At 46.7% G+C, this 22100-nt stretch overlaps 4 protein-coding genes across 6 annotated transcripts; 1 reads left to right on the forward strand and 3 right to left on the reverse strand.

Annotated features, from left to right (window-relative positions):
• Positions 1-28: 28 nt before the first annotated feature.
• LOC131211738 (rubber oxygenase-like) lies at positions 29-3430 on the forward strand. Of its 3 annotated transcripts, none has more exons than XM_058205331.1 (7): positions 29-874; positions 1537-1715; positions 1801-1912; positions 2065-2271; positions 2343-2468; positions 2524-2634; positions 2715-3430. In XM_058205331.1, exons 1-7 carry the CDS (start codon positions 849-851, stop codon positions 3181-3183), a joined length of 1230 nt encoding a protein of 409 aa, XP_058061314.1. In that variant the 5' UTR covers positions 29-848; the 3' UTR covers positions 3184-3430. The 3 variants fall into 3 exon arrangements, with proteins under 3 accessions (XP_058061314.1, XP_058061322.1, XP_058061331.1); XM_058205339.1 differs by having other exon boundaries at positions 1636-1715; XM_058205348.1 differs by lacking the exon at positions 29-874 and adding an exon at positions 1188-1264.
• A 193-nt stretch (positions 3431-3623) lies between these two features.
• Positions 3624-4822, reverse strand: LOC131215426 (intraflagellar transport protein 46 homolog). The gene is made up of 4 exons (XM_058209815.1): positions 4661-4822; positions 4535-4601; positions 4106-4455; positions 3624-4046 (listed from the first exon to the last, which is right to left on the reverse strand). Exons 1-4 carry the CDS (start codon positions 4820-4822, stop codon positions 3624-3626), a joined length of 1002 nt encoding a protein of 333 aa, XP_058065798.1.
• Positions 4823-5076: 254 nt separating this feature from the next.
• On the reverse strand, positions 5077-6571 carry LOC131205259 (cell division control protein 6 homolog). Its single transcript, XM_058197285.1, has 2 exons — positions 6184-6571; positions 5077-6112 (listed from the first exon to the last, which is right to left on the reverse strand). Exons 1-2 carry the CDS (start codon positions 6522-6524, stop codon positions 5077-5079), a joined length of 1377 nt encoding a protein of 458 aa, XP_058053268.1. The 5' UTR covers positions 6525-6571.
• A 1706-nt stretch (positions 6572-8277) lies between these two features.
• Positions 8278-16796, reverse strand: LOC131205897 (acetyl-CoA carboxylase). The gene is made up of 9 exons (XM_058198196.1): positions 16679-16796; positions 13153-16352; positions 12850-13090; positions 12598-12785; positions 10411-12530; positions 10075-10349; positions 9667-10008; positions 9456-9590; positions 8278-9384 (listed from the first exon to the last, which is right to left on the reverse strand). Exons 1-9 carry the CDS (start codon positions 16787-16789, stop codon positions 9253-9255), a joined length of 6744 nt encoding a protein of 2247 aa, XP_058054179.1. The 5' UTR covers positions 16790-16796; the 3' UTR covers positions 8278-9252.
• Between the last annotated feature and the right edge of the window lie 5304 nt (positions 16797-22100).

Consider the following 22100-nt stretch of genomic DNA (forward strand, 5'->3'; position numbering starts at 1 on the left):
CTACATTTCATGATTGAAAAAACAAAATTAAACCAACAGTTGATCTGGCGTCCTAAAATAACTTATCCATTTCTAATAAAATTGAATTACACAAACAAATCAGGTCAGTTATCGTTTTATAAATTCTGTTCATGCTCCGTTTGCATTGAACAGTCTCCTTTATAATAGGAACAGTTTAAGCTCAAAATCGGATTCTCTTGCATTAAAAAATCAACCCAACGAATTAATGAATTCGGTTGATATTTTTTAACTAAAACACTACTTTTGATATTTGAATACCAAAACTGTGCTTAAAACCTGTGTCGACCTGTTCACTCACAATAAATTGCCCACACGCTTGCGACGACAAAAAATGTCGCTGCTTCATATGAAAAAGAAGCACAATCATCGTTCTCTGTGTCCCACAGTGCCCGAGCAACACATCTGAAATCCTGTGAAGCCTTATCCCCGACCGTTACCAGCACAACAACGCGATAGCGGTCGAAGTGGCATCGTTTGAACTGATTTCGCAACTCTTCGGCCAAATTTTCTGCCAATCGTTTGGCGCGCTTTGCACTGTACTTGTAGTCGCCAAGGTACACTTGCAGAAAGTTGTTCATCATCGATTGCATTGCCGTGCAGTTGAAAGGATACTTGGATTCCAAACGATATGAATTTTGAAAGCGCGGTACCATATACTGTAAAAATCAAACATAACCAGCGGCAACCCAAAAAAAAGTGCATTTTAATTCAATTACCATGCTTGTGCGGTCGTGAAGACTTCTCTGGCCACGTAACGACGACATTGCCGGCCCCATCAGGCTGGATAGAATGAAAACGGATGATTTACGCTGAAATTGTGATCATTAATGCTTATCTGCCCAAAAAACATAAGGTAATTCATGTGTCCTTACCGCTATTGCTGCCATACTTTCCCGGGGGTACGTAGATTTGCGCTGGGAAACAGGAAAGACAATATTCCGGATGTACATAACATTCTTTGAATCGTGCAAAATACTCACATAAGCCTTTTCGGATTGCTTCTTTGATTCCCTCTCCGGTTGATCGTCCGGCTCAGCAAATCCGATTTTCTTCATTCGTTTCGTATTTTCAACATCCTAAAAAACATATTTATTAGCACCACATAAAAAATTAACTCAACATAGCAGATCCGTACCATTTCAGTGGCGCTCGATATGATAGGTTGCAATTGTAATTTAAGCGCTGTGACGAACTACAATAATTTCGAAGCTTACTGCGTTGCAAAAAAAGTTCTATGCCCAACGTAAGAAAATTCAACAGTCATTTTACCATACTTGTTCTTAAAATATTCACAATCATTATTATACAATTTTTTATTATTTCTTTTACAATTTTTCCTTATTCAAAAATTAAGAATAGAGTACAAAACGCTTGCTCATCAAGGGTTAGATAGATTCATTTGTTCATTACCCCTTCCGACGGTGTTCATTTTCAATTCCGCCTTCATTCCTCTCTGTTTTCTTTTGTGAAACTTTACTCTCTTTTGACCGAGAAATATGCTCATTGACCATACAGCGAAACAGCGCGGTTCCGAGAAACAGCAGTAATCCAGCAATCAAGTAGTCGTGCGCGTTTTCTATATTCAAAGTCTTTGTTCAATAATCGTTGCAACAGTTATCTACCGTTCGCGAAATCGAACTCTTTTTTACTTTTCACTCCGAGAATGACAACAAACAACAATGAGCCAAATACAGGTGGGTTCCCAGTAAAGCGTTTCATTAGCGCGAAATCCGAGCCCTAACTTTCTCTTTGTGGTACGCTCAACATTTTTCCTTTCAGCGAAAGAATCTGAGGCACAATATTTACAGATGCTCGAAAAAGGGGCCAACATATCAGTGGACTATGGGGAAATTGGGCTTCCGGAGTGGTACGACGATGCAAAGTATCGAAGGTTCGTTTTCTGATGGGCGCTACGATCTACGGCTTACGTTGCTACGTCGTTGCTTACGCAAATGATCATCAAACTTGATTTGTCATTCGAGTAGCGCTCCCTTCGTAACGATTGCGTGGCTTTATGTTTGCTCTTTCGATCTCACACCGTAGAGCGCAGGAGTTTTTCAAGCGGAACTTCTATGCGATGTTCGTAGGCAAACTCTGCGGTCTCTTGGCGATTGTAGCGGTGCCCACGATCCTTCGCGTGCTTGTGCACACAAACCAGTCTTCGGAACCGAAAACTGCCTATCGGCGATACATTGCTACAATCTTTCACACGCTGGAATGGTATTACGAGGAGATGGTACCGTCGTCTCGGTAAGTAGGGTGTAATTTGGAAATGATTTGAATTTTTGGCCTTCCTAACTCTGCTTATCGATGCTTGGTAGAGCGTGGAGATCTGTAACTTACGTGAGAAAAGCACACGCTGGAGTTAGTAGGCACGCTTCCGGCACAAAGCCCGGAATGATAATTTCCCAAAAAGACATGGCCGTCACGCAGTTCGGTTTTATTGGGTAAGTTGGTTTTATTATTTTCGGTCAAAATTACTCAACGCAAAATCTTCTGCAGCTGCGTTATAATCAGCCATCGAATGCTCGGTGTGCAGTACGATCGCGAGGACTTGGAAGCTTTTGTGCACTTCTGGCGAGTGATAGGACACATGATGGGAATCGAAGAACGGTAAACTCGTTTAGCTTTTAAGTCGCATTATTTTTTTGGTGTAGAAATAACCGTTGTGCCGATTCTCTGCCATTTTGTAGGTTTAACGCTTGCACCAATAGTTTCGATACAACCGAACAACGTATGTTAGTCATCGCGAACGGCATATTACGGCCAGCGCTCCTCAACCATACCGCCCAGTTCGTGGAGATGGGTAAAGCACTGATTGAGGGTCTCTGGTGCTTTAATCCATTCATCGAGTTCGACAGCTTCCTTTTTCTAACCATGCGCCTCATCAATATTCCCGGTTACCATTACTGGCCCAGTGATACTGTTCAATCGGCCCACGATTTCGAACAAAGTCCCGCTCGATACGAACAAATCAAGGGGTACGCTCGTTTTGTTCTGTTTTGCGTCTGCTACATACATTCGGTGCTGCTGCCGATAGCCATCTTCCGATGGTATTTTAACTCGCAGATGCTGCTGTCTCGCTTCCTGATCACTTACTTTCCGTTCCTAGCCTTTTATCAATTCGGGATCCAGGATTCCTACGTTCGTATTTTAAAATAAACCCATGTTACTAAAGAAGTTGGCACGAGCTGTTGTGCTGTTATGATGTAAGAGGCTTCCATCGTATGTGCATATATAAATGCAAAAGAGGCTCTTATCGAGTTATGATCGAAAAAGTGAAATCTTTTTTTTAGTTTTTTGCAATTTTGCTCGTAAACGATTGAATAATTCAAAAGACAGACTTTTTTCAAAACAATGAATCTGGTACCGTTACTCGACGCAAAATGGCGTTGATTATATTTCATGTTACACTAAGTCTATCGTAGTTTGTTGAATAAAACTATGTTGAATGTAGTTCGTAATCGTAAACTAAAGCACTCCTTAGAACTCCGATCTTGACGTCAGTGAGGCGCGCACCTTAATTAACACATTTCTTGATAGTGATTGATTTCTTGAGATATAAAGTTTCTCTAGTCCAGTGCAAAGAACAATCTGATAAATTACTGCTGTTGCTTGATGGCAAGAAAAAGATTGAACAAGTTGTACAACGCGTAGATGTAGTCAGCCTGGCACTCGCCGGCCGGCAGAGGAATATCGAATATGTTACAAATAATCTTAATGTATTTGGCCAAACTACAGTCTAGTTTGGCCGACGGAAAGCCTAGCGCGTCCAGTGTTCGTTCCACTTCTTCTGGCCATTCTGACATCAGATTGTCGATGTTAATGTTCGGTTGGTGCTGTGCATTGGGGACCTGCACCGATTGACTGGCCCTAAGGGCTTGTATTTCTGTAATCCACCGATCGATATCTCGAGCGCTACGTACGATGGCCGAAGGTGTCTCGATCGGTTTGGTGAAAATCGATCGCAGCTTCATTTGCAAGAGAACACTATCGCTCTGGTCACCGCAGGGTTCGTCTAGAATCTGTAGAGTGTACTCCCATGAGACTTCACTGGAAAAAACATACCTCGCCCAACTCTTACCATAAGTCCCAGGTTTTGAATATGGTTGTTGAGCTTCTTGGTATTGTTTTCATCAACGGGAACAGGTGAACACACTTTCAAAAAAGCATCGAGATCCCCCACAGCGGGTATGAACTCAGGAATAAATATCTTCAGCTTATAATCGATCGATATGCGTTGCGGCGTGTAGCGTGCGATGTACTGAAACAAATCCTTCACCTCTGCCGGTGCATCGATATTTTCATACAGCTTCGGATTGAATTCTTTTTCTTCGACCAGCTTTTTTATGGGTTCTTTCTCATCGTCGGAGACACTGCCACTGCTGTCGGTGAGTGAATCGTTTTTACGTAATTTTCGCTTCTGGGGTTGCTCTAATGATGAAACGTTGGTTGCAATTAACATTGATAATGAAAAATCAAAGTACACATTGTCCTGAATTCAAACACATACCAGTCGCACGGGTAAGTCTGCTCTTTTCGTCGATCATAGTAATTGGCTGGCTATCATTGAAGCTTTCCTGTGAAATCAAAAACAAATATCAACAAATATCGTGCCTTAAACTGCCCTGTTTCCTACTACCTTGTGCTGCAACCTCTGTACAGCTGGATTCTCGTCCTCTTCTTCATCTACCTCCTGATGAACAAACTCCAACGATCCGGAAACATCCATATTGGGTGGTGGACTATCGTCGATTTCTCGTCCATTTTTTATTTCGTACATTTCGTCATACATATCCATTATTTTCTATATTCTCTAGCACTGCGTTCGCAAATGAATGAACTATCGAAAAAGTTTGTTTGCTACAACCTGGCTGCCATAGCAACCAGGAATGTCAGAGTATGTTTGATAGTAAAAACAATCACTTCTTTTGTTGTAGTTTGTCAAAAATGATACAAGTGTCAATTTTTATTAAAATTTCATCAACTATTTCACAGAATAACGTAATCTACTAGGAAAAAATAATTGAAGGACACATTCAGACCAAACACGCATTACTTTCCTAGGCATGATGCGTCGCTCATGATGCTGGCAATCAGCTGCTTATCGTTCATTGCAGAGTTCACCTCCTCCTCGTCCCACTGCAAGCACACCCGGTGCATGCGCGGTTCCTTCTTGCATTGCATCCGCACAATACCTCGTGTCTCCACCAAAGAGCAGAGGTTGATGAACTCCGTCTGATCGACGGTGTAAATGTTGCGCTTGCTGCAGATCGCTTTGTACACGTTATGCAGCGTTCCAACCGTAATGTCCTTGTTCTTGCCGTGTTTGAGTGAAAGCATGAGAGAGCAGATGAGCAGCTTCTGCTGAAGCGGAAAGCCTTCGTCAAGATCGTTGTCCAGTGTTTGGGACCCGCCATACACCTGGTTCAACACGCCCATCACTTGGCCAATGCTAACCACGGTCTGTCCGGTGCCCTTTGTCCTTTCTTCCCTCCTAACGCCTTCCACCAGCCGCCGTGCAATGAAGAGTGCTCGTCGGATGTCACCGGACGTTGAAGCAACCTTGGCCGCTAGAAGCGCCAACGCAGCTTCCGGAAATCGGTTCAGTGTGCCGTTGGCTTCGAGGCAAGATTTAAGAATCGTAACGATTTGTGACTTGGTGTATGGTAAGAAGTGAATTAGCCGAGGCTTCAACTCACAGCGTGCCTGCAGTCGGGCTAGTAACCGATCGGTGAGATCTAACGCGTTGGCGATGCCGATCAGTATTAGACGTGCCGTGGGTCGGGATGGCCACTCGAAGATGCTGTACAGAATGCTTTGCTTGCTGCTGGAAAGTTGGTCAATTTCATCCAATACAAGCATGATGGTTTTGTGTTTACGCTGCAGATACGCTTCAATGGCGCTTTGGTATAGCTTTTCAGTTCCACCGGTCACCTTCAGCCCGAGTTCTTCTGAGATCTTTTTGTAAATACTGCCCACACTTTTGATTGAGGTGCAGTTAATGTAGACCGGCTTTAGTTTGTTTACAAACGTGTCGTGATAAAGTATTCTTTGTAGTGTAGCTGTTTTCCCCGTTCCTGGTGGTCCACTGTAAACAGTATCGTAAACACCTCGCTTTGAGTAAAGAAAGTTGATTTTCTTTAACACACTGATACCTACCTTATGTACAAGCTTCCCGACCCTCCACTATCGAGGACGTTCTCGACGAAAATCGCCAGCTCGTCGTACTCTTTTTCGCGCTCCGGAAGCTTTCCAATCTCCTTTACCAGCCCACCATCCTGCAAATCTTCGCCACTGTCTGTCTGTTGAGTTTCTTCCCAAACCACCTTCGATAGGCGAGATTTGCGGGCTGATTTCTTCGGAGACTCTTCGTCCGTATCATCATTTGTCGGCAATTTAGACCTACGCTTGCTCGGTGTCCTTACAACGAAATGCTCACTTTCGTTTTCTTTTCCATTGTTAGTGGACAATCGTAAACTCTGGCGCGTTCGGCGATGCATCGTAGTATCACAGCTCTTAATGAAACAATATCCACGCACAATCGCTCTGTTGCAGTTGTCGGTTTCGCGCCCTTTTGTATTGTGTTTTGCCTCCCCAACAGCTGGCGTAAATTGACAGCCAGGCGATATTCACCATTCGACGTTCAGATGACGAATTCACCACGAAGGTGAGTTGCGATGAAGATTTAAATTTGAGTTTAATTTGAAAATGATTTTTTGGGAAATTCCGTTCGTACATTCGAAACCAAATAACGATAATCAATAATCAAAAAACATTTTTCCGTTTCTCATTATCCACAACATTGTGATATCGTAATACCTTTAATGTCTTGCAATACGTATTTAACACATCGCTCAATAAGTTCGCAGGATGAAATATAGATGGCGAAACAAATACAGAATCCTTATGATTTTTAGACACCTTCAAACGATATCTGTCAAAGTTTCATGACATTCGGACTATTATTTACCAAGTTACAGTGTGAACAATTCAATCAACTTTTGTAAATTGAAAAAATGGAAAAATCAGAATTTCGTGTGCTCATTAAGCATTGCTTTGTGATGGGAAAAAATACCGTGCAAACTAAACGGTGGCTTGACAAATGTTATTCGGACTCTGCTCCATCGAGGCAAATGGTTGAGAAGTGGTTTGGTGACTTTAAACGTGGTCGTACGAACACCGATGATGCTGAACGTTCCGGTTGCCCAAATTCGGCAGTTACTGAAGAAAACATACAAAAAGTCCACAAAATCGTCTTATCCGACCGCAAATTGAAATTGAAGGAGATTGCTGAGGCCGTAAAGATATCAGAAGGCAGTGTGTTTACCATTTTGCATGAACATTTTGGTATGCGGAAGCTTTGTTCGAAATGGGTGCCGCGTTTGCTAACACCGGACCAAAAACAACAACGAATCGATGATTCTGAGGCATGTTTGGCCCTATTTAACCGTGATAAAAAGGATTTCTTTCGTCGCTACGTCACAATGGATGAAACATGGATCTACCACTTCACTCCTGGGTCAAATCGGCAGTTGGCTGAGTGGACACCAGCCGGTGAAAGCCGCCCAAAGCGCCCAAAGACTCAAACTTCTGCTGGCAAGGTTATGGCCTCCGTATTCTGGGATAGTCATGGTATATTGTTCATAGACTATCTTGAGAAAGGTAAAACAATCAACAGCGAATATTACATGGCATTGTTGGAACGATTGAAGGCTGAAATCGACGCAAAACGACCGCACATGAAGAAGAAAAAAATTCTCTTTCATCAAGACAATGCACCGTGTCACAAGTCAATGAAAACGATGGTGAAAATGAATGAATTGGACTTCGAATTGTTGCCCCATCAACCATACTCGCCAGATTTGGCCCCCAGCGATTATTGGCTGTTCTCGGATCTCGAAAGGATGCTCCAGGGAAAGAGATTTGGATCGAATGAGGAGGTCATCGCCGAAACTGAGGCATATTTTGAAGGGAAAGATAAATCGTTCTACAAACATGGTATCGAAAAGTTAGAGAAGCGTTGGACTGACTGTATCGCCTTAAAAGGAGACTATGTTGATGAATAAATACAAATTATATCAAAATATTGTTATTTTATAAGCTATCCTACGGACTTATTGAGCGATTGAGCGATAGACTTGCACTAATCAACAAAGTGTCATAACCATATTTAAAAAACATAATTTAACTAGAAGAAAAAGGAGATTGAGGTACTTACCTTAACACCAAGTCAAGTTTCCTTCAAAATCGTAATTCAACTGAATATGCCAGTACCGTACCGGTTACGATTTTTATTTCAGATATTTGTGTCGTCTGAAATTGAAATATACAAATAAACACACGACCTGCCAGCGCGTAGTGCAAAACTCCCTACTGTTCACATCTATTGGTTGCTCTTCTTAGCGACGGAACCCGCGATAAAGCTTCTCACAGAAGGGTTGTTAGCAACGAAGTGAAAAAAGCCCAAGTAAAGGAAAAACGGACAAATGTAAATGGCAGAATCGAGAGGAAGAGTTCAAAACCGCCCATTTCTAATCTTCTAAAGAATAGAAACTAACCTAAACTAACCAACGAACGACGCTTATAACTCAATATACTTTACAGAACGCACGGATTCATCGTGTCCGCATTTTTGGAGGTCTCTGAATTCTATGTTATTTGCTTTTTTAATTCGCGTTGCTTTGATCGTTACGATTCCCAACGTGAACATTTGTTGTGTTTTTGGATGTCTTTAGTGTTGTGTTACGTTGTGGAGCGCCTAAATGTAAGATTTGAAAATACATTTTGAATGTGCCTGCTGTTTAACATGTTTAAATATTTTCTTCTTTTTCTCGTGCAATGCAGAAATCCTACCTCACTTTTAAATGTGCGCTGCTAATTCATGCTTGAAGCCTGGAGGAGACGGAATTCCTGCGAATATTATTTCCGATTCGATCCTTGCTATGTGCGTGCCTGCCACAATGAAAAAGACCAGTAATAATTGTAGAACACTAGCAGTTTCTCGTAGATGTTTGTGGTGGCGTTGCAGTTGAACACGAACGTTTCCCGATGGTCTCTTAATTGTTGTCTCCTTATTATCTACTGTGCCTAACTGTTACACTTCCCCCCAATCCATAGTGGAACCTTTCCAGTAAAAGGTGCTACGCTGTAACCATGCCCTGCGTTGCGTTGATAGCCAACCTATCGTTTCCTTCTCGACCGTTTGCGTTATGAGTAGCTGAAACGTTGTCATCCAATGTTGCCATGTTCTTTCTCGGTGAACTCCAGCTGTGCCAGCGTTTTGACCACTTCTCCTCGTTGTGCTGGCGATAATGCCTGACACATTCCCACCACCGCATCTAGGGCCACCTCTGGACAATCCTACATGACGAAAGAAAAAACACTTGTAGTCGAATGGATAAGTCGGAGTAATGGGAAAATTTGAAACGTACATTCAAGGACTTTTGTATCTGTGAGATTATTGCGTCCTTTTTAACTGCGTTAATGTTACGACTAACGGTGGAGTCGGGTCGTTTCTGATTCTCTAACCAATCCACCACCGGTTGATTGGACTCCCAAAGGTATGCCTACAGGAGAGAAAGGTCGATTAGTGTCAACGTTGCACTCCACAGCACCGCTAGGCTCCACTGCAGCAACGCTTACTTCCGTTGCACCCTTATCCTCGACGAACCAGCGCCGCAACATTGACTTGGCTTGTCCAACCGCTAACCCTTCCTGCACCTCTAGCATCTGCTTGATGAAGTGTTCCTCGAGTAAGAGACGCCGCAAACGCCAGTAGATCAAACAACGTGAGTTGCGCCACGGTACGATCTCGCTTATACAGCCTTTCTCGAGCATTCGCTCCGGAGTATCATGCAGATCGGCAAAGTGCACTGCCACCGGATGATAATTTTGCAGCAGCGCGTTCGTTCGTGTCTTTATTTTGCCCTCCAGATCATCCACCATCTCCTTGTTATCTCCAGCGGCTGCCAGCTGCTGTTTTAGCTGCAATACCAGAAATCATGCTTTTACTGTTTAAGAAAGGCATTTTATGGGTTTCGTTGTACTTACGTCTAGGACCATGGGATCGAGACGGTGTACCGTTTTAATGATATCTTTTTCCTTGTACTTCACTTCCACAATGCCTTCCGGTTCTAGAACACCGGCACGGGATTCTGGATCGGCGTACGTTTCCATGTAGCGTGGATTGATAGTTGGATCGAGAACAGCCCACGCACCGCCTCGTAGCTCCGCATTAGGTGGAAGATACACGATAACAGGCTGTGTGTACTCTCGCAATCCATCGACTATGTACGCTCCAAACTTAACAATTTGCTCGTACATATCTGCAAAGTTAATTGTTCATTACGTTTCTCCATCATCCTCTTCTTTTACGTCACCACTCACCCTTCTGTCCACCAGAAAAGCCGCGCCAGTTGGCCAAAATGATGAGCGGCAACTCTTCACGCCCGAAATCTTTGATTGCCTGGGCGGTTTTAAAGGATGAGTCGGGGAACCAAACTTGCCCCGCTTGCTGGAACGTTTTTGCTTCCGAATCGAGATTGGCCGGATCCGCCGGGATGGTCACTTCAACCGTGCGCGTCTCAACAGCAATCACTCCGACCGGAATGCCACCCAGCTTTGCTCGTCCCGTAACTACTGTCTGCGCCCACGCTTCCATGATCTCGGTGAATGTCCCCCGGTCGAAGAAACCCGTCTCCCAGTCGGCGGGATTGGCGGGATTGTACCGCCCGGCGAGCATCCAACGCGGATCGTACGGTGCCTTGGTTGGCGTGAAATCGATCATTCGATCAATCGCATCGCTTGATGACACGATCGGTAGCAGACCACCACGCATGTTTGGAATGTACGACAACCAGTGAAGGATCGTGTAAACACCGTCCAGGTCGAGGGCCTCGGTTTTGTGCGTAACGCCGTTGTTGTGCATAATCTGGATGCCACCGAGCTGGTTGTTCGATGCGTACACCTTGCGCCCCAGTAACTTGTTGAGTGCCGCGAAACCGGTCAGAATGATGTGAGAGTTTTCGATTTGAATGACTCGTTGTCCCAGCCGAACCAGGTACGAACCGATACCGATCGTGCGACATGTCACCATCGAGATGGTAACAACGTCTTCGTATGCGCGCGAAGTTTCTCCCGCGATCATGCCCGCGTACCGAAGGTTTTCCACGCCCAGCCCATCCGTTTTGCCAATAATATCGGTGATTTTGTACCGTGGTTCGCCTTCATCCTCGATCAAGATCGCACGGACAGAGTTTGTATTGGCGATCTTGCTGTAGTCGTCGGTGGTAAGGTAGAGATATTTGAAACCTTTCTCCGGCTCCTCTGGGTCCTCCCAGGCGACCTTAAACAACGATTTCACCTCTTCCGCCAGCCCGATGCGGGCACCACTGTTAACCGAAATGTAAATTCGCGGACACTTGCGCTGGCGCGAAAGTTCCGACGCCTTGCAGAAGAGCAAGTCTTCTTGTGGACCGAAAGAACCAATCAGGTAGGTCAGATCGTTGGCGATCACAATTACTTCACGCCCGGCCGGAAATTCGGGCGTTGCCAGCACGATACGCCACGCGACCATGCCAACGTTGTTCTCTCCCGGCAAACGCTGAATCTCCTCAAGGCTGTCACCGTTCAGAATGAGTTCGTTGCATTCGAGCAAAATTTTCTCCGGAATCCGAATGTCTTCGGTTGGCCGAGCTTTGGAAAACTCTTTCCACAGCCGCTCGGTCATTTGACGAAACATGTCCGGAATATCGTACACGTAAGTCGTGCCATTGGATTGCGCCTGGAAGCGCTTCTGTTGAAGAAAGTCTTTGGTCATGTACGGTGACGAAATGGGCAGTCCGTGTAGCGGTCCTTGGCGATTGCCGTACGCTTGGAACTTGATGACGTGGGTTTCCGGATCTGTCACCTCGGCGTACATAGCGATGTCCAAGAAGTAGCCAGAATCGTTCGCAATACACAGCCGTATCGAGGTGGTTGGTGAATGGGGCGTCTGACGGATCACCATCTTCAGTTCAGCCTGCAGAACACGCAGCTTCCAAAGCCGCGGCCCGTAGCGCATCACCATCTTTGTGACGGATTCTTCAATTTTGGCCGGATCCATAATGACAGTCGGGACAAAGTTGAGGAAAATGTGATTGCAATCGGTGCGCTTAGCCTGCGGGTGTGAGAACGCCACCTCCAACTCGTCCATCGCTTCCAGCAGCACTCGTTCTCCCTCGTTTTGCAGATACTCGAATGAAGCCTCTTTGGTGATCAGGTCCGAGTGACGGATGATCGAACGGATAAAGAGCCGGAAATCGGTTACCTCCTGCCCCTTCGGAACCTTTGCACGACCAAGGTACAGGTGCATCTTCTGGTTTGCGGTAGGCAGTGCCTCCAGATCGTAGGTCTTCATACGGTTCAATTCTAACTGGAAGGCGCACGCTGGTTCGAGGTGACGATAGATGCGATCCTCTTCAAACTGATCGCGAGCTCTATATGTGAAAAATTTCGGGAACTGGCGTCTGCAGAAAACAATAACGAACAGCATTATTAATTGCCGAGTCAATTTGTTGCGCAATTTTCTCTCACTTTTTAAGGGCGGCGAACGTAATTCTTCTCACGCGCCGACTCAGCAATTCCTCCCGGTGCTGATTGCAGAACGCGCCAAAAACTTGCTCCATCTGATGATCGTCCATATCGCCCATATCACGGACAGCGATACTAAGAATGTGAATCGCTTCCGATGGTCGAGCTACAAAACAAACGCGACAAGAATGCTACAAAATATGCGCAAAAGCACCACACAAAACAATACTTACGTGCTGCTCCCTCGGTTTCCACCGTACGGTTGACTTGATCAGAAATGGACACGTTGATCGAGGTACTCATCCGGCGATCCGAATCCCCGCCGTCGACAGCTTCAAGCACTTTCGGATTGACAAACACCGGCGAAGCGTAGTCTTCGAGCAGATCCAAAATTTCGTCCGAATATTGATTAAAGTCCTCGAACGAGTCGAACGCAGCCATGCAACCGGTGCGCATGAACGAGTCCGGAATGGCATCCGGGTCGTTACCTTCCAAGCTGTAATTACACGTACACGAGTTTAGGCCAAACGATAACATTCCGGATAGTGTCGCACTTACTTGTACCGATTTGGGTGGGCAGTGGGAAGCAGAAATTGGAAGTGGACTAGTGGAACCTCGCCGGACAGTTCGAGATGCTGCAGGCAAGTTAGTTCGTACGATGTGTACGCACGACGTACGTACACTTCCAGGGCCGCATTGCACACCGCACGGTTCGAATGGTAGAAGAAATCGTGTAGAATATCAAAGATGGACGTTTCGGACTGTATCAAGCGCTGCAAGTTCTCCGGATGGAAGTCATGGCCGTACATGTCAACGGCGGACAAAAAGATGGACTCCATCTGATTATGGCGCAGCTCGTAGGCCGGTTGGTGGGCTGCTATCAGCACCTGGCGAGCACGCAATGCCACACGCGAGTGTTCCGCTCTATTGAGCGAAGTCAGTTCACTAAGCGTAGCCGCTAGTTCGTCCGTCAAACCCGGCTCGTTGGCCCACAGGTGATCGATCAAGAGCGTGACGAGCAGGTTCTTCTTTGCCACCTGACTGTGCGAGAATATCGTGCCCACCACTACGTCCATGTCATCCTTGTGCTTTTCGCGGATCGCCGCTACACACTTGTCATAATGGCCGTGCTGGAACTGCGATTCGACCGCATAGTACTGCTTGAGCAGCTCGTGAACGGCAGCCTTCATTCGTCCGCGAATACCGTTGCGGTAGCGCTGCACCAGCTGCACGATACCCTGGGTCGTCATGAAGAACACGTCGCGATCGGCTCGCTTCTGCAGCGTGGCCGCATGACAGTCAATTACGCTCGCAATCATTTGCGAAGGAAACTGGGCCAGCACACTGGTGATGTTGTGTTTGTACTGCTGCATCATTTTGCGAATCTTTTTCTCCACAGACAGCGGTATGCGACCCGAAATGGATGCGATGACCTCCTGCAACTCCAGTAACGGTAACCACGGATCGCGCAGACTTTGCATGAACTTTTCGATTATCTCGCGCAGCCGCGGAGGGTTGTACGGATCGGGCAAACAGTATCCAGCCAGCGTGTTCTCTAGGATAATCTTGTAGCCCGAGTGCTCCCGGTTCAAATTTTCCGGGATCTGCACGTTCTCGATGGTAGGCCAGGCGCTCTTATACGGTTGGGCCTTGGTAACCAGCGACGGGTCATCCAGTTCCAGGTGGCCGATCAATGTGCCGGCGTCGAGTACGGCCCCCGGACGACGGACGAACGTCACCGTGCCTGCCTCGTTCGCCTTCAGTGTCATCACCATTTTCATCACTTCGATTTCGGCGTAGCTCTGGCCCTTTGAAACGTGCGCCCCGTCCTCAACGAGCAGGCTTATCAGCTTACCGGCCGATGGCGAACGTAGCAGCGACGGATCGTTCTCCTTTTCGAAGACGCACGTCTGATTTCCGATCACGATCCGGTAACGATCAACCTCCTCTTTCATGTAGGTTGTGTAGCTCGACCCCTCCATCGACAGCAGCATTCCTCCGTCCGACAGACGATGCACTTCCACCTCCTTGAACCCACCGTTCATCACGAGGAAGTAGGTGTTCGGTCCACTCTTCGCTGCCTGCACCTTATATCGTACACCCTCGGCGATGAGCTCGACATCCACCACGTTCGTCAGAGTGTTCGCCGCCTGTATCTGACCCTTTTCCATTGAGCTCTTAAAGCTGGAGAATGCATCCGTAATTGTACGATCAGCGATGTGCAGCGATCCACAGACCACACCCAGCAGAATATCCGGTTTGTCCGATTGCACACGCTCCGCAATCAGTGCATCCAGCCACGCCGTGTCGATGGTGTTGTCCAAGAAGCTATTGGTTTCGAGTAGTGTCACGAGGTACTCCACGGTCGTGCGGAAATCACCCCGAATGGAGAGCTCTTTCAGTGCGATCACGAGATTCTCGCGCGCCTGTTGTCTATTTTCGCCCCACGAAAAGCAATGTCCGAACTGGGAATCGGCAAATTCGTGCAGTCCACCGGACGCCGCCACACTGAAGTAGCCCCACACGTTTTTGCTCGAGCGGAAGTTCAACTCCTGCACGGTGCCAGAGCTCGGCTTGAAGCCTTCGTCCGGATTTTCGGACGTAATTCGTGCCGCAATAACATGTCCCCAAGGCCGCGGTTTGTGCGCCGGTGTGTCAAAGTCGATTACCGTGCCGGTCCACGGATTTTCACCGTACAGCAGCCGAATGTCCTTAATGCGATAGAGCGGTATACCCATGCCGATTTGCAACTGGCAGGCCGGAAGATTGACATCGGCCACCATCTCTGTGCAGGGGTGTTCCACCTGCAACCGTGGATTGAGCTCGAGGAAGAAATACTTCCCCTCCGAGTCGTAGAGATACTCGACCGTTCCCGCGCTCACGTAGCCCACCATTTTCGCCAGACGCACCGCTGCCTTTTCCATGTCTTCAAACACTGCCGGGTCGGCAATGACGGCCGGAGCTTCCTCGATGATCTTCTGATGACGCCTTTGAATTGAGCAATCGCGACCGAAAAGACTGATCGCGTTTCCATACTGATCGGCCAAGAGCTGCACCTCCAGATGGCGTGCTCCGCGTGCCAGTTTCATCACGAAAATGGGCGACCCGGGCACTTCGGCCTGCACCTGACGGAAAAGGGCCGGGAACTCTTCCGCGGCATCTACACGGCGAATGCCCTTTCCACCGCCGCCCTCCGATGCTTTGATCATCACCGGAAAGCCGATTTTGCCGGCCGCAATCAAACCCTGCTCCGGAGTTGTCACGCATCCGCGCGCGAAGAGTTCGCTGGAAATTTTTATCTTCTTTCCACTGTACTGCGCCTTTAGCTCCGAACCGGACCACGGAAGGGTGGGAATGTCAGCTGTTTGGGCCACGATCGATGAGGCAACCTTATCACCAAGCGCCCACATCGCACGTTCGGGCGGTCCCAGAAACACAAGGCCTTTGCGATGCAGCATATCCGGCAGTTTCGGATTCTCGGACGCATGGCCCCAACCGGCCCACACAGCCTGCACCTGGGTACGAAGTGCCAACTCTAGGATTAGCTCCACGTTTGCGTAGTTGTTGTTGTTCGAGCCACCCGGCACAGGGACGTAGTGGTCGGCCATCTTGATGTACTCGGCGTTCGCCTTTAAATCTTCTGGCGTTACCATCACCACAAAGCGAACCGCGCGCTCGTTTTTGAACATCTCGTACGACCAGCGCCGAATGGAGCGCATGCATTTTACTGCGGCGATACCATTATTTGCTATCAAAACCTACCGAAAAGAGGGTGGAAAAAAAGGTTTTATTTACTTAAGGTTTTCAACCTGTTTCCCCAGAATCATGACGTTTCTTCTAAGTAAGCTAACCATCTCAAACATTTGTTCTTTGTATCGGTTGATTGCGTAGATTTAACTCTAGGACTCAATAGCCTTCACTTGGCGTTAGCACAAATTGATTTGGAGCTTTGCAAATTAGTTCTACCAACAATTATCCCTGACTTTGAACACTTGCCGTGCAGTAGTCACGCACGCTGAAACGCACACTAATAACTGCAGGCGCGCAGCTATCCCCCCATCGAGGGGATCAGTCGCGATCTTACCTTATTGATCACCCGGGTCCCGTTGAACTTCTTAACAAACTCTTCAGTTGTCGATAGGACAAAGTCACGTTCCTGGCCACGCTGCAATCCCAGTCCCGTGCCATGGGACATACTAGGCCTGAAAAGGAAGGATTTTAGAACGAGTATGGAATTAAAAATGCTACCACGATGACGTTCTTTGATGACCTTCCCAAAATGACCTTCATTCAATCCCCCCAAACACCCGGTCATGCCGCGGAATGGATCGAACACACTAACCCCAACCATCGTTCGTCCGTCTGAACTTCTGAACTGGTCACTCTCGCTAGGGTGCTGTGAGTGTGGAAAGGATTTTGCGTTTCGTTCGAGCGGCCACGACACAGTAAGGTGTCAAGCACTGTTAGCACCACTTTGCTGCCTGCTTTCGAATGCCTCTCCTTCATTAGCCTGCCGCTTTGCCGAAAATGTAATCGAGACGATAAAGATCACGGTTCAATCCTGGTGGTCCTTATGCAACGACGATCTTGTAACTTGTAACAGTAATATATCTGAAGAGAAGTAAACACCACAACGAAACGCACTCTACGAGGACCTTCCGAGCACTACTGACCGTTGCAAAATCGGACGCTCTGTCGAGTGAGCGTTTCACTTTTGCCACACTCCCCCCTTCATCTGGCCGATGCCCACAAACCGTTCGTCGTAATCGTTGTTCCAAAAAAGAGCTGTTACGGTAACATATTGCTAACAAAGGTATCTTCACAAATGGACATCGTGTCGTTGAGGGAGGGAGCGAATGTGGTTACGATTTTTAGCCTTTTATTTGAAGGTTTTACCTCTCGCAAACTCCACGAGACAACGTTGACACGGTGGGTGAAGAAGTAGGGAAAAAGAGCAAAGGACATAACACGCTGTTTTGGGCAATATCGTGAAGTACTCAACGAAGTACATTGCGAAGGAATGCCACACAATTCCTAACATCTTTTGGTGAGCATAATTTTAATCGTTAATTGAACAAGCAAATCATCTTATTTTTAGCATACAATGATCGGACGAATTTCAGTTCCTTCAAACTACCAAAACGATCAGGCTAAAATTATTAAATTAAAAGCAAGTAACATGTTGCGGAAAATATAAAAAAAATCAACAGAAGCTCTCTAACGATTTTGTTGTTTCGTCACATGTTTTTGTATTTATAGTGATCAGTGATCTCAATCAGTGATTATATCAGTGATCAATTCATTACATGCTCAAAGTAGGTTAATATTCACATGGCGTTCTATGGAACGGACGATAAAAAATAGAGTTAAAAAGAAATCTGAAGCAAATAATTCACACAAACGGTAAATTGCTATAAGAAAATGTGGACCTTTGACACTGTTTTACTCATAAAGTTTTTGGATTTGCACAAAATGATGAAACATGTGAATAAATAGAGAAAAAACATTGTTTTTGCCGCGAGTTAAACTGGGTGGTTCTACTTGATTAAATTTGGGAGCTTAACAAAAAGTGAAACTCCTTGGCCATCAAATATTGCCACAAATATGGCCAAAAAAGGCTTTGTGGGGAACGTCAGAAATTGATTGACTGGGACCGCTACATCGAGGCTTAGAAAAGCTGACCAAATTGAAACGGTCATTCAACGAGTTTCTAATAAATGTACCTTTAAACTCTTAAAGAGCGGACTAGCCACACTTTTGTTCTATTAATCTATACTTTTTGAAAACAAACCAAAACAATACTAACTTAAGCCCACCGGAAACGATCTGTAGGTGGTTGTTAACAGGAACTTTCAGCCCGTCACCATCGCCGGCTAGCAATGCTGCAGCAATGTTATCTTCACTGAAGCTACTGCTTGCACTGGTACTACTGCTGGGGACGGCCGTCTCCAGGTTGATTACCGGCGGCGGCAGTTGGTCCTCCTGTTGTTCGGCCATTTTTGCGTTTCCGACCACTACCGGCTCATTTTTATCTTCCGTCGTGTTCCAGACGGTTTCTTCACCGGATTCTGCCAATACGAAGCGTTTACTGGCTCGCCTCTTTAACATTATTGCCCTAACAAGGGTCACTATCGCTACCGATAAACTGTACAGCACAAAAACCGCCACCACCAGGAGAAGTATACGGATAATTTTCTCAAAGCCGCACAAAATTGAGGTTTAATCGATTCGTTTCTGCAATGAAGGTGTTTCTGAAACCACACGATAAGCCAGAAACCTAGTGCGCGATAAGGGGAGACGACACTTTCACTATTTATGAACCAATAACAGGTGGCAACACAGTTCGCAACACTGGAAAAACGTACAACTGTCGACTACACTTAATAACATCGGGTAAGAAAATTCAACCATCAGATACAAGATACGAGGAAATAAGTCGGTGTGAGGAGGCGCAGTCGCATAAATCGATATCAACCCGAACTCGGCCAGCTGACGGGACAATTTTTTTCAAGTGTTGATGCGCCAGCAACAAACCAGTTTCCGACGTTCCACTGCGAACCTACAGCTTAGTCATTTCTCGCCGAACTAATGAGGCTAACAAAGGTAGGTCTTGTTTTTGAGCAAAAATCACACATAGTGCAAGAATCGTTGATGGCGGGCGTTGATTACACAAGGATCGGCCGCCGGCACACTGATCGTGTAACTGTTGCTCTGCCACATCGAGCAAGTAATCACCGACGTCACTCTCTCCAGCAGCTCTCTCGCGGAGCTAAAGAAACGGCACTATCAGAAAAAATAAATTTCCACTTCCATTCATTGGAGATTCCGTGGCCGATCCTCTTAAGCTTTAAAATATACCATTTTTATGTGCAATACTTTTCGTTTTTATAAAAGCAAAGTTGTGCTTTCTGTTGACGGATTCACAACAACAGGAACTGAACTGGGGCCGGAGAAAGTGGCTTTCGAACGGTCCAATCCTACACTGAACTAGTTTGCAGTTTGTCGGTCGCTTTTGACCGGCCAGTGAGTGGGCAAAAAGGTCGGTTGTTCTGCTCATTCCTGGCATTCCTCACTAGCCAGCCTACTTTTCATTCAGGGTTTCTCCTCAGGGTGTTTGTCCTACAGTACGAACAGCGTCCGCAACATAAGGCAAACCGGTCCGAGCCGACCATTCTCCGTGGCTTACATAATGTGGCCACGCCGGCTAGTCGGGCGCCCAACTTCTCGCGCATCGCGTGACTCGTAGCAAAACGGCGCAACAGGTTGATACAACTCTGTAGGGTAAGAGGTGTATCTTAGCAAGCCGCTATCGTGTTATGCAGCATGATCAAATTGACTTTCAGTTTCCTGAATCACGCCTTGTTGTTCACTGTGATTCTGCTTTGCTTGCGATTGTAGTGACGATTTCACTATTGCGACCGATCAGTCTGTAGAATGTGGACGATAATGGTGCACATTAGCACAACCGGTTCATCAGACGATGGTCAAGCATAACATAAAGCACACACACGTATGTGAAGGCTACGAGGCGCATGATGTGTTTTTAACGGATTTTGGTATCATTCCCTCTCTTTTGCATCAATCAGCAGACGCACGCAGCTCATCAACTTTCTCCTGGTGCCGGACACAGGCCGGAATACCGTTGCACCATGGTCGAATCACTTTTTGTTGCGTTACTATGGACAACGAGTGGTTAAACTGGCCCAATCTTTGGAAACACTCGCGTAGAAATACTAAAACTGGCCCACAAACACAAGGCCCTCAGTAGGCCTTGGCAGTGGCGATGGGCTAATAATCGATTTATGCTCATGCAGGGCAAACCAAACTTCAAACGATGCACCGTACGATACACACAAATCGATAGATCCGAACTATCGGTGGACAGGGCGCGAGACCATCGGAGAGCGGCGCCTAACACTGTGATCGTGTTGTGCGTACACTCCACAGCACCAGAGCGCGGGTCCGGTGGCACAACCGAGGATGGCCAAGTTTCGCTCACAACTAACTGTCCCGCGTGGTGTCTGACCAACGCGAACCTTGCCCACTCAGAGAGGGATTTCAACCAACCTGTGGACCGAACATACATCGGGGGAGAAAAAACCCCACGAAAACGCAACGCTACACGATCCGCCGGTAAACAGCCGCTGCAAACACGTAATGGCGTAAGCGCGAATTCATCCGTCATTCACAACCAGGTAGGCCGCAGGTGGGAGCCCAGCAATGGAGCCCCCTTTACGGTTGGCCGTCGATGGAGGCAGTTGAAAATTGTCTACGCGGGACGAATAATTACTTGAGTGTGGAGCGATGACGTCTGATGGAGAGAAGCAAACAGGGAAAAAAACGCGGAATACGAGTCGAAAGATGATGGTGTGGAACTGAGCCGACGAATAGTCACCAGAAAAGATAAATACATACCGATAGCATGCAAAAGGGAACCAAAGAGTATGTCCTTAGTGAAAAAGTATATTTATGTTTTACGTGCATTGCGTTACTGTACTTTCGATGCTTCAATTGGTTCGCCCTTGGACCGAGCCAAGGTTGAGGACCCATGTTAAGGTGCTCCATTTTTGTTAATAAAAAAACTCCCAACAAAGAAAAAGAAATATGCTAACCTAGTGTAAGCAATGATGGACCGTAGTCAGTCAATCGGGAATGGAAGTACAACCATAGTTTTACTGTAACAGTTTACCAACAGAGTAGAATATGGAAAGACAGTAAAAAGGTAGCTGTGCGAAAAGTACAAGAATTGTAGAGAAAAACAAATCCTTTTTTACTTCCGCACGTCGAGTACAACGAATCGATAAACGAATCGCATTTGCGTCATTTTTCATCTCATCCATCCTAAGATGGGTAAAGATCACAAAAAGCAAACAGCAAATACGAAACACCAACAACGATCAACGGCTGCCAGTGGCACAAAAAGCTGTCCTCCGGTAAGTCGGTACACGTAAATGACTAACGAAAAAGCCCGCGCACAGACTCTATTCCAGTCAGAGGCCCAGCCGCGTGGAATATGATTGCGCGCTTGCGGAATCCTTGAGAATCGCTTCATCATTACATGTGTACCCACCCCTTTTGGCCACCCCTCAACTCCCAATACCTTAATCGCCGTCTTTTGTCGCTCAGGTTAATTTCCGATGACGAGCTGCTCCGTAATCCGTTCTCCATGGTTTGCGGGAACGCATCGTTCCCCTCGAGCTCGTCAGATTCCAGCTGACTATCTTCGCCAACGATGAAACTGGCACGCTCTTTGCTCACAGTATCGTTCGCTACCGCCTCGGCGGGGCCGGCCACCGCAGTCGGGTGTTCCTCCATTCCGATGTGGTTATCGTTGGTGTCGACGGCGGCTGATCGTTCTCCCGCAGAAGGCTTGCCGTTTATAAGAGATGCTTGTTCCGGTGAGTACTGCTGCGTGCTATGTTCGTAAACAAAGTTCGCATTGGAGAAGGACACCTGCTTTAGCTGGCGGGTCACCTGCACTACGCTAGCGCCGTCCTCGCAGGTAC

This window comes from Anopheles bellator, chromosome 1 (assembly GCF_943735745.2).
Source record: "Anopheles bellator chromosome 1, idAnoBellAS_SP24_06.2, whole genome shotgun sequence".
Taxonomy (NCBI): Eukaryota; Metazoa; Arthropoda; class Insecta; order Diptera; family Culicidae; genus Anopheles; species Anopheles bellator.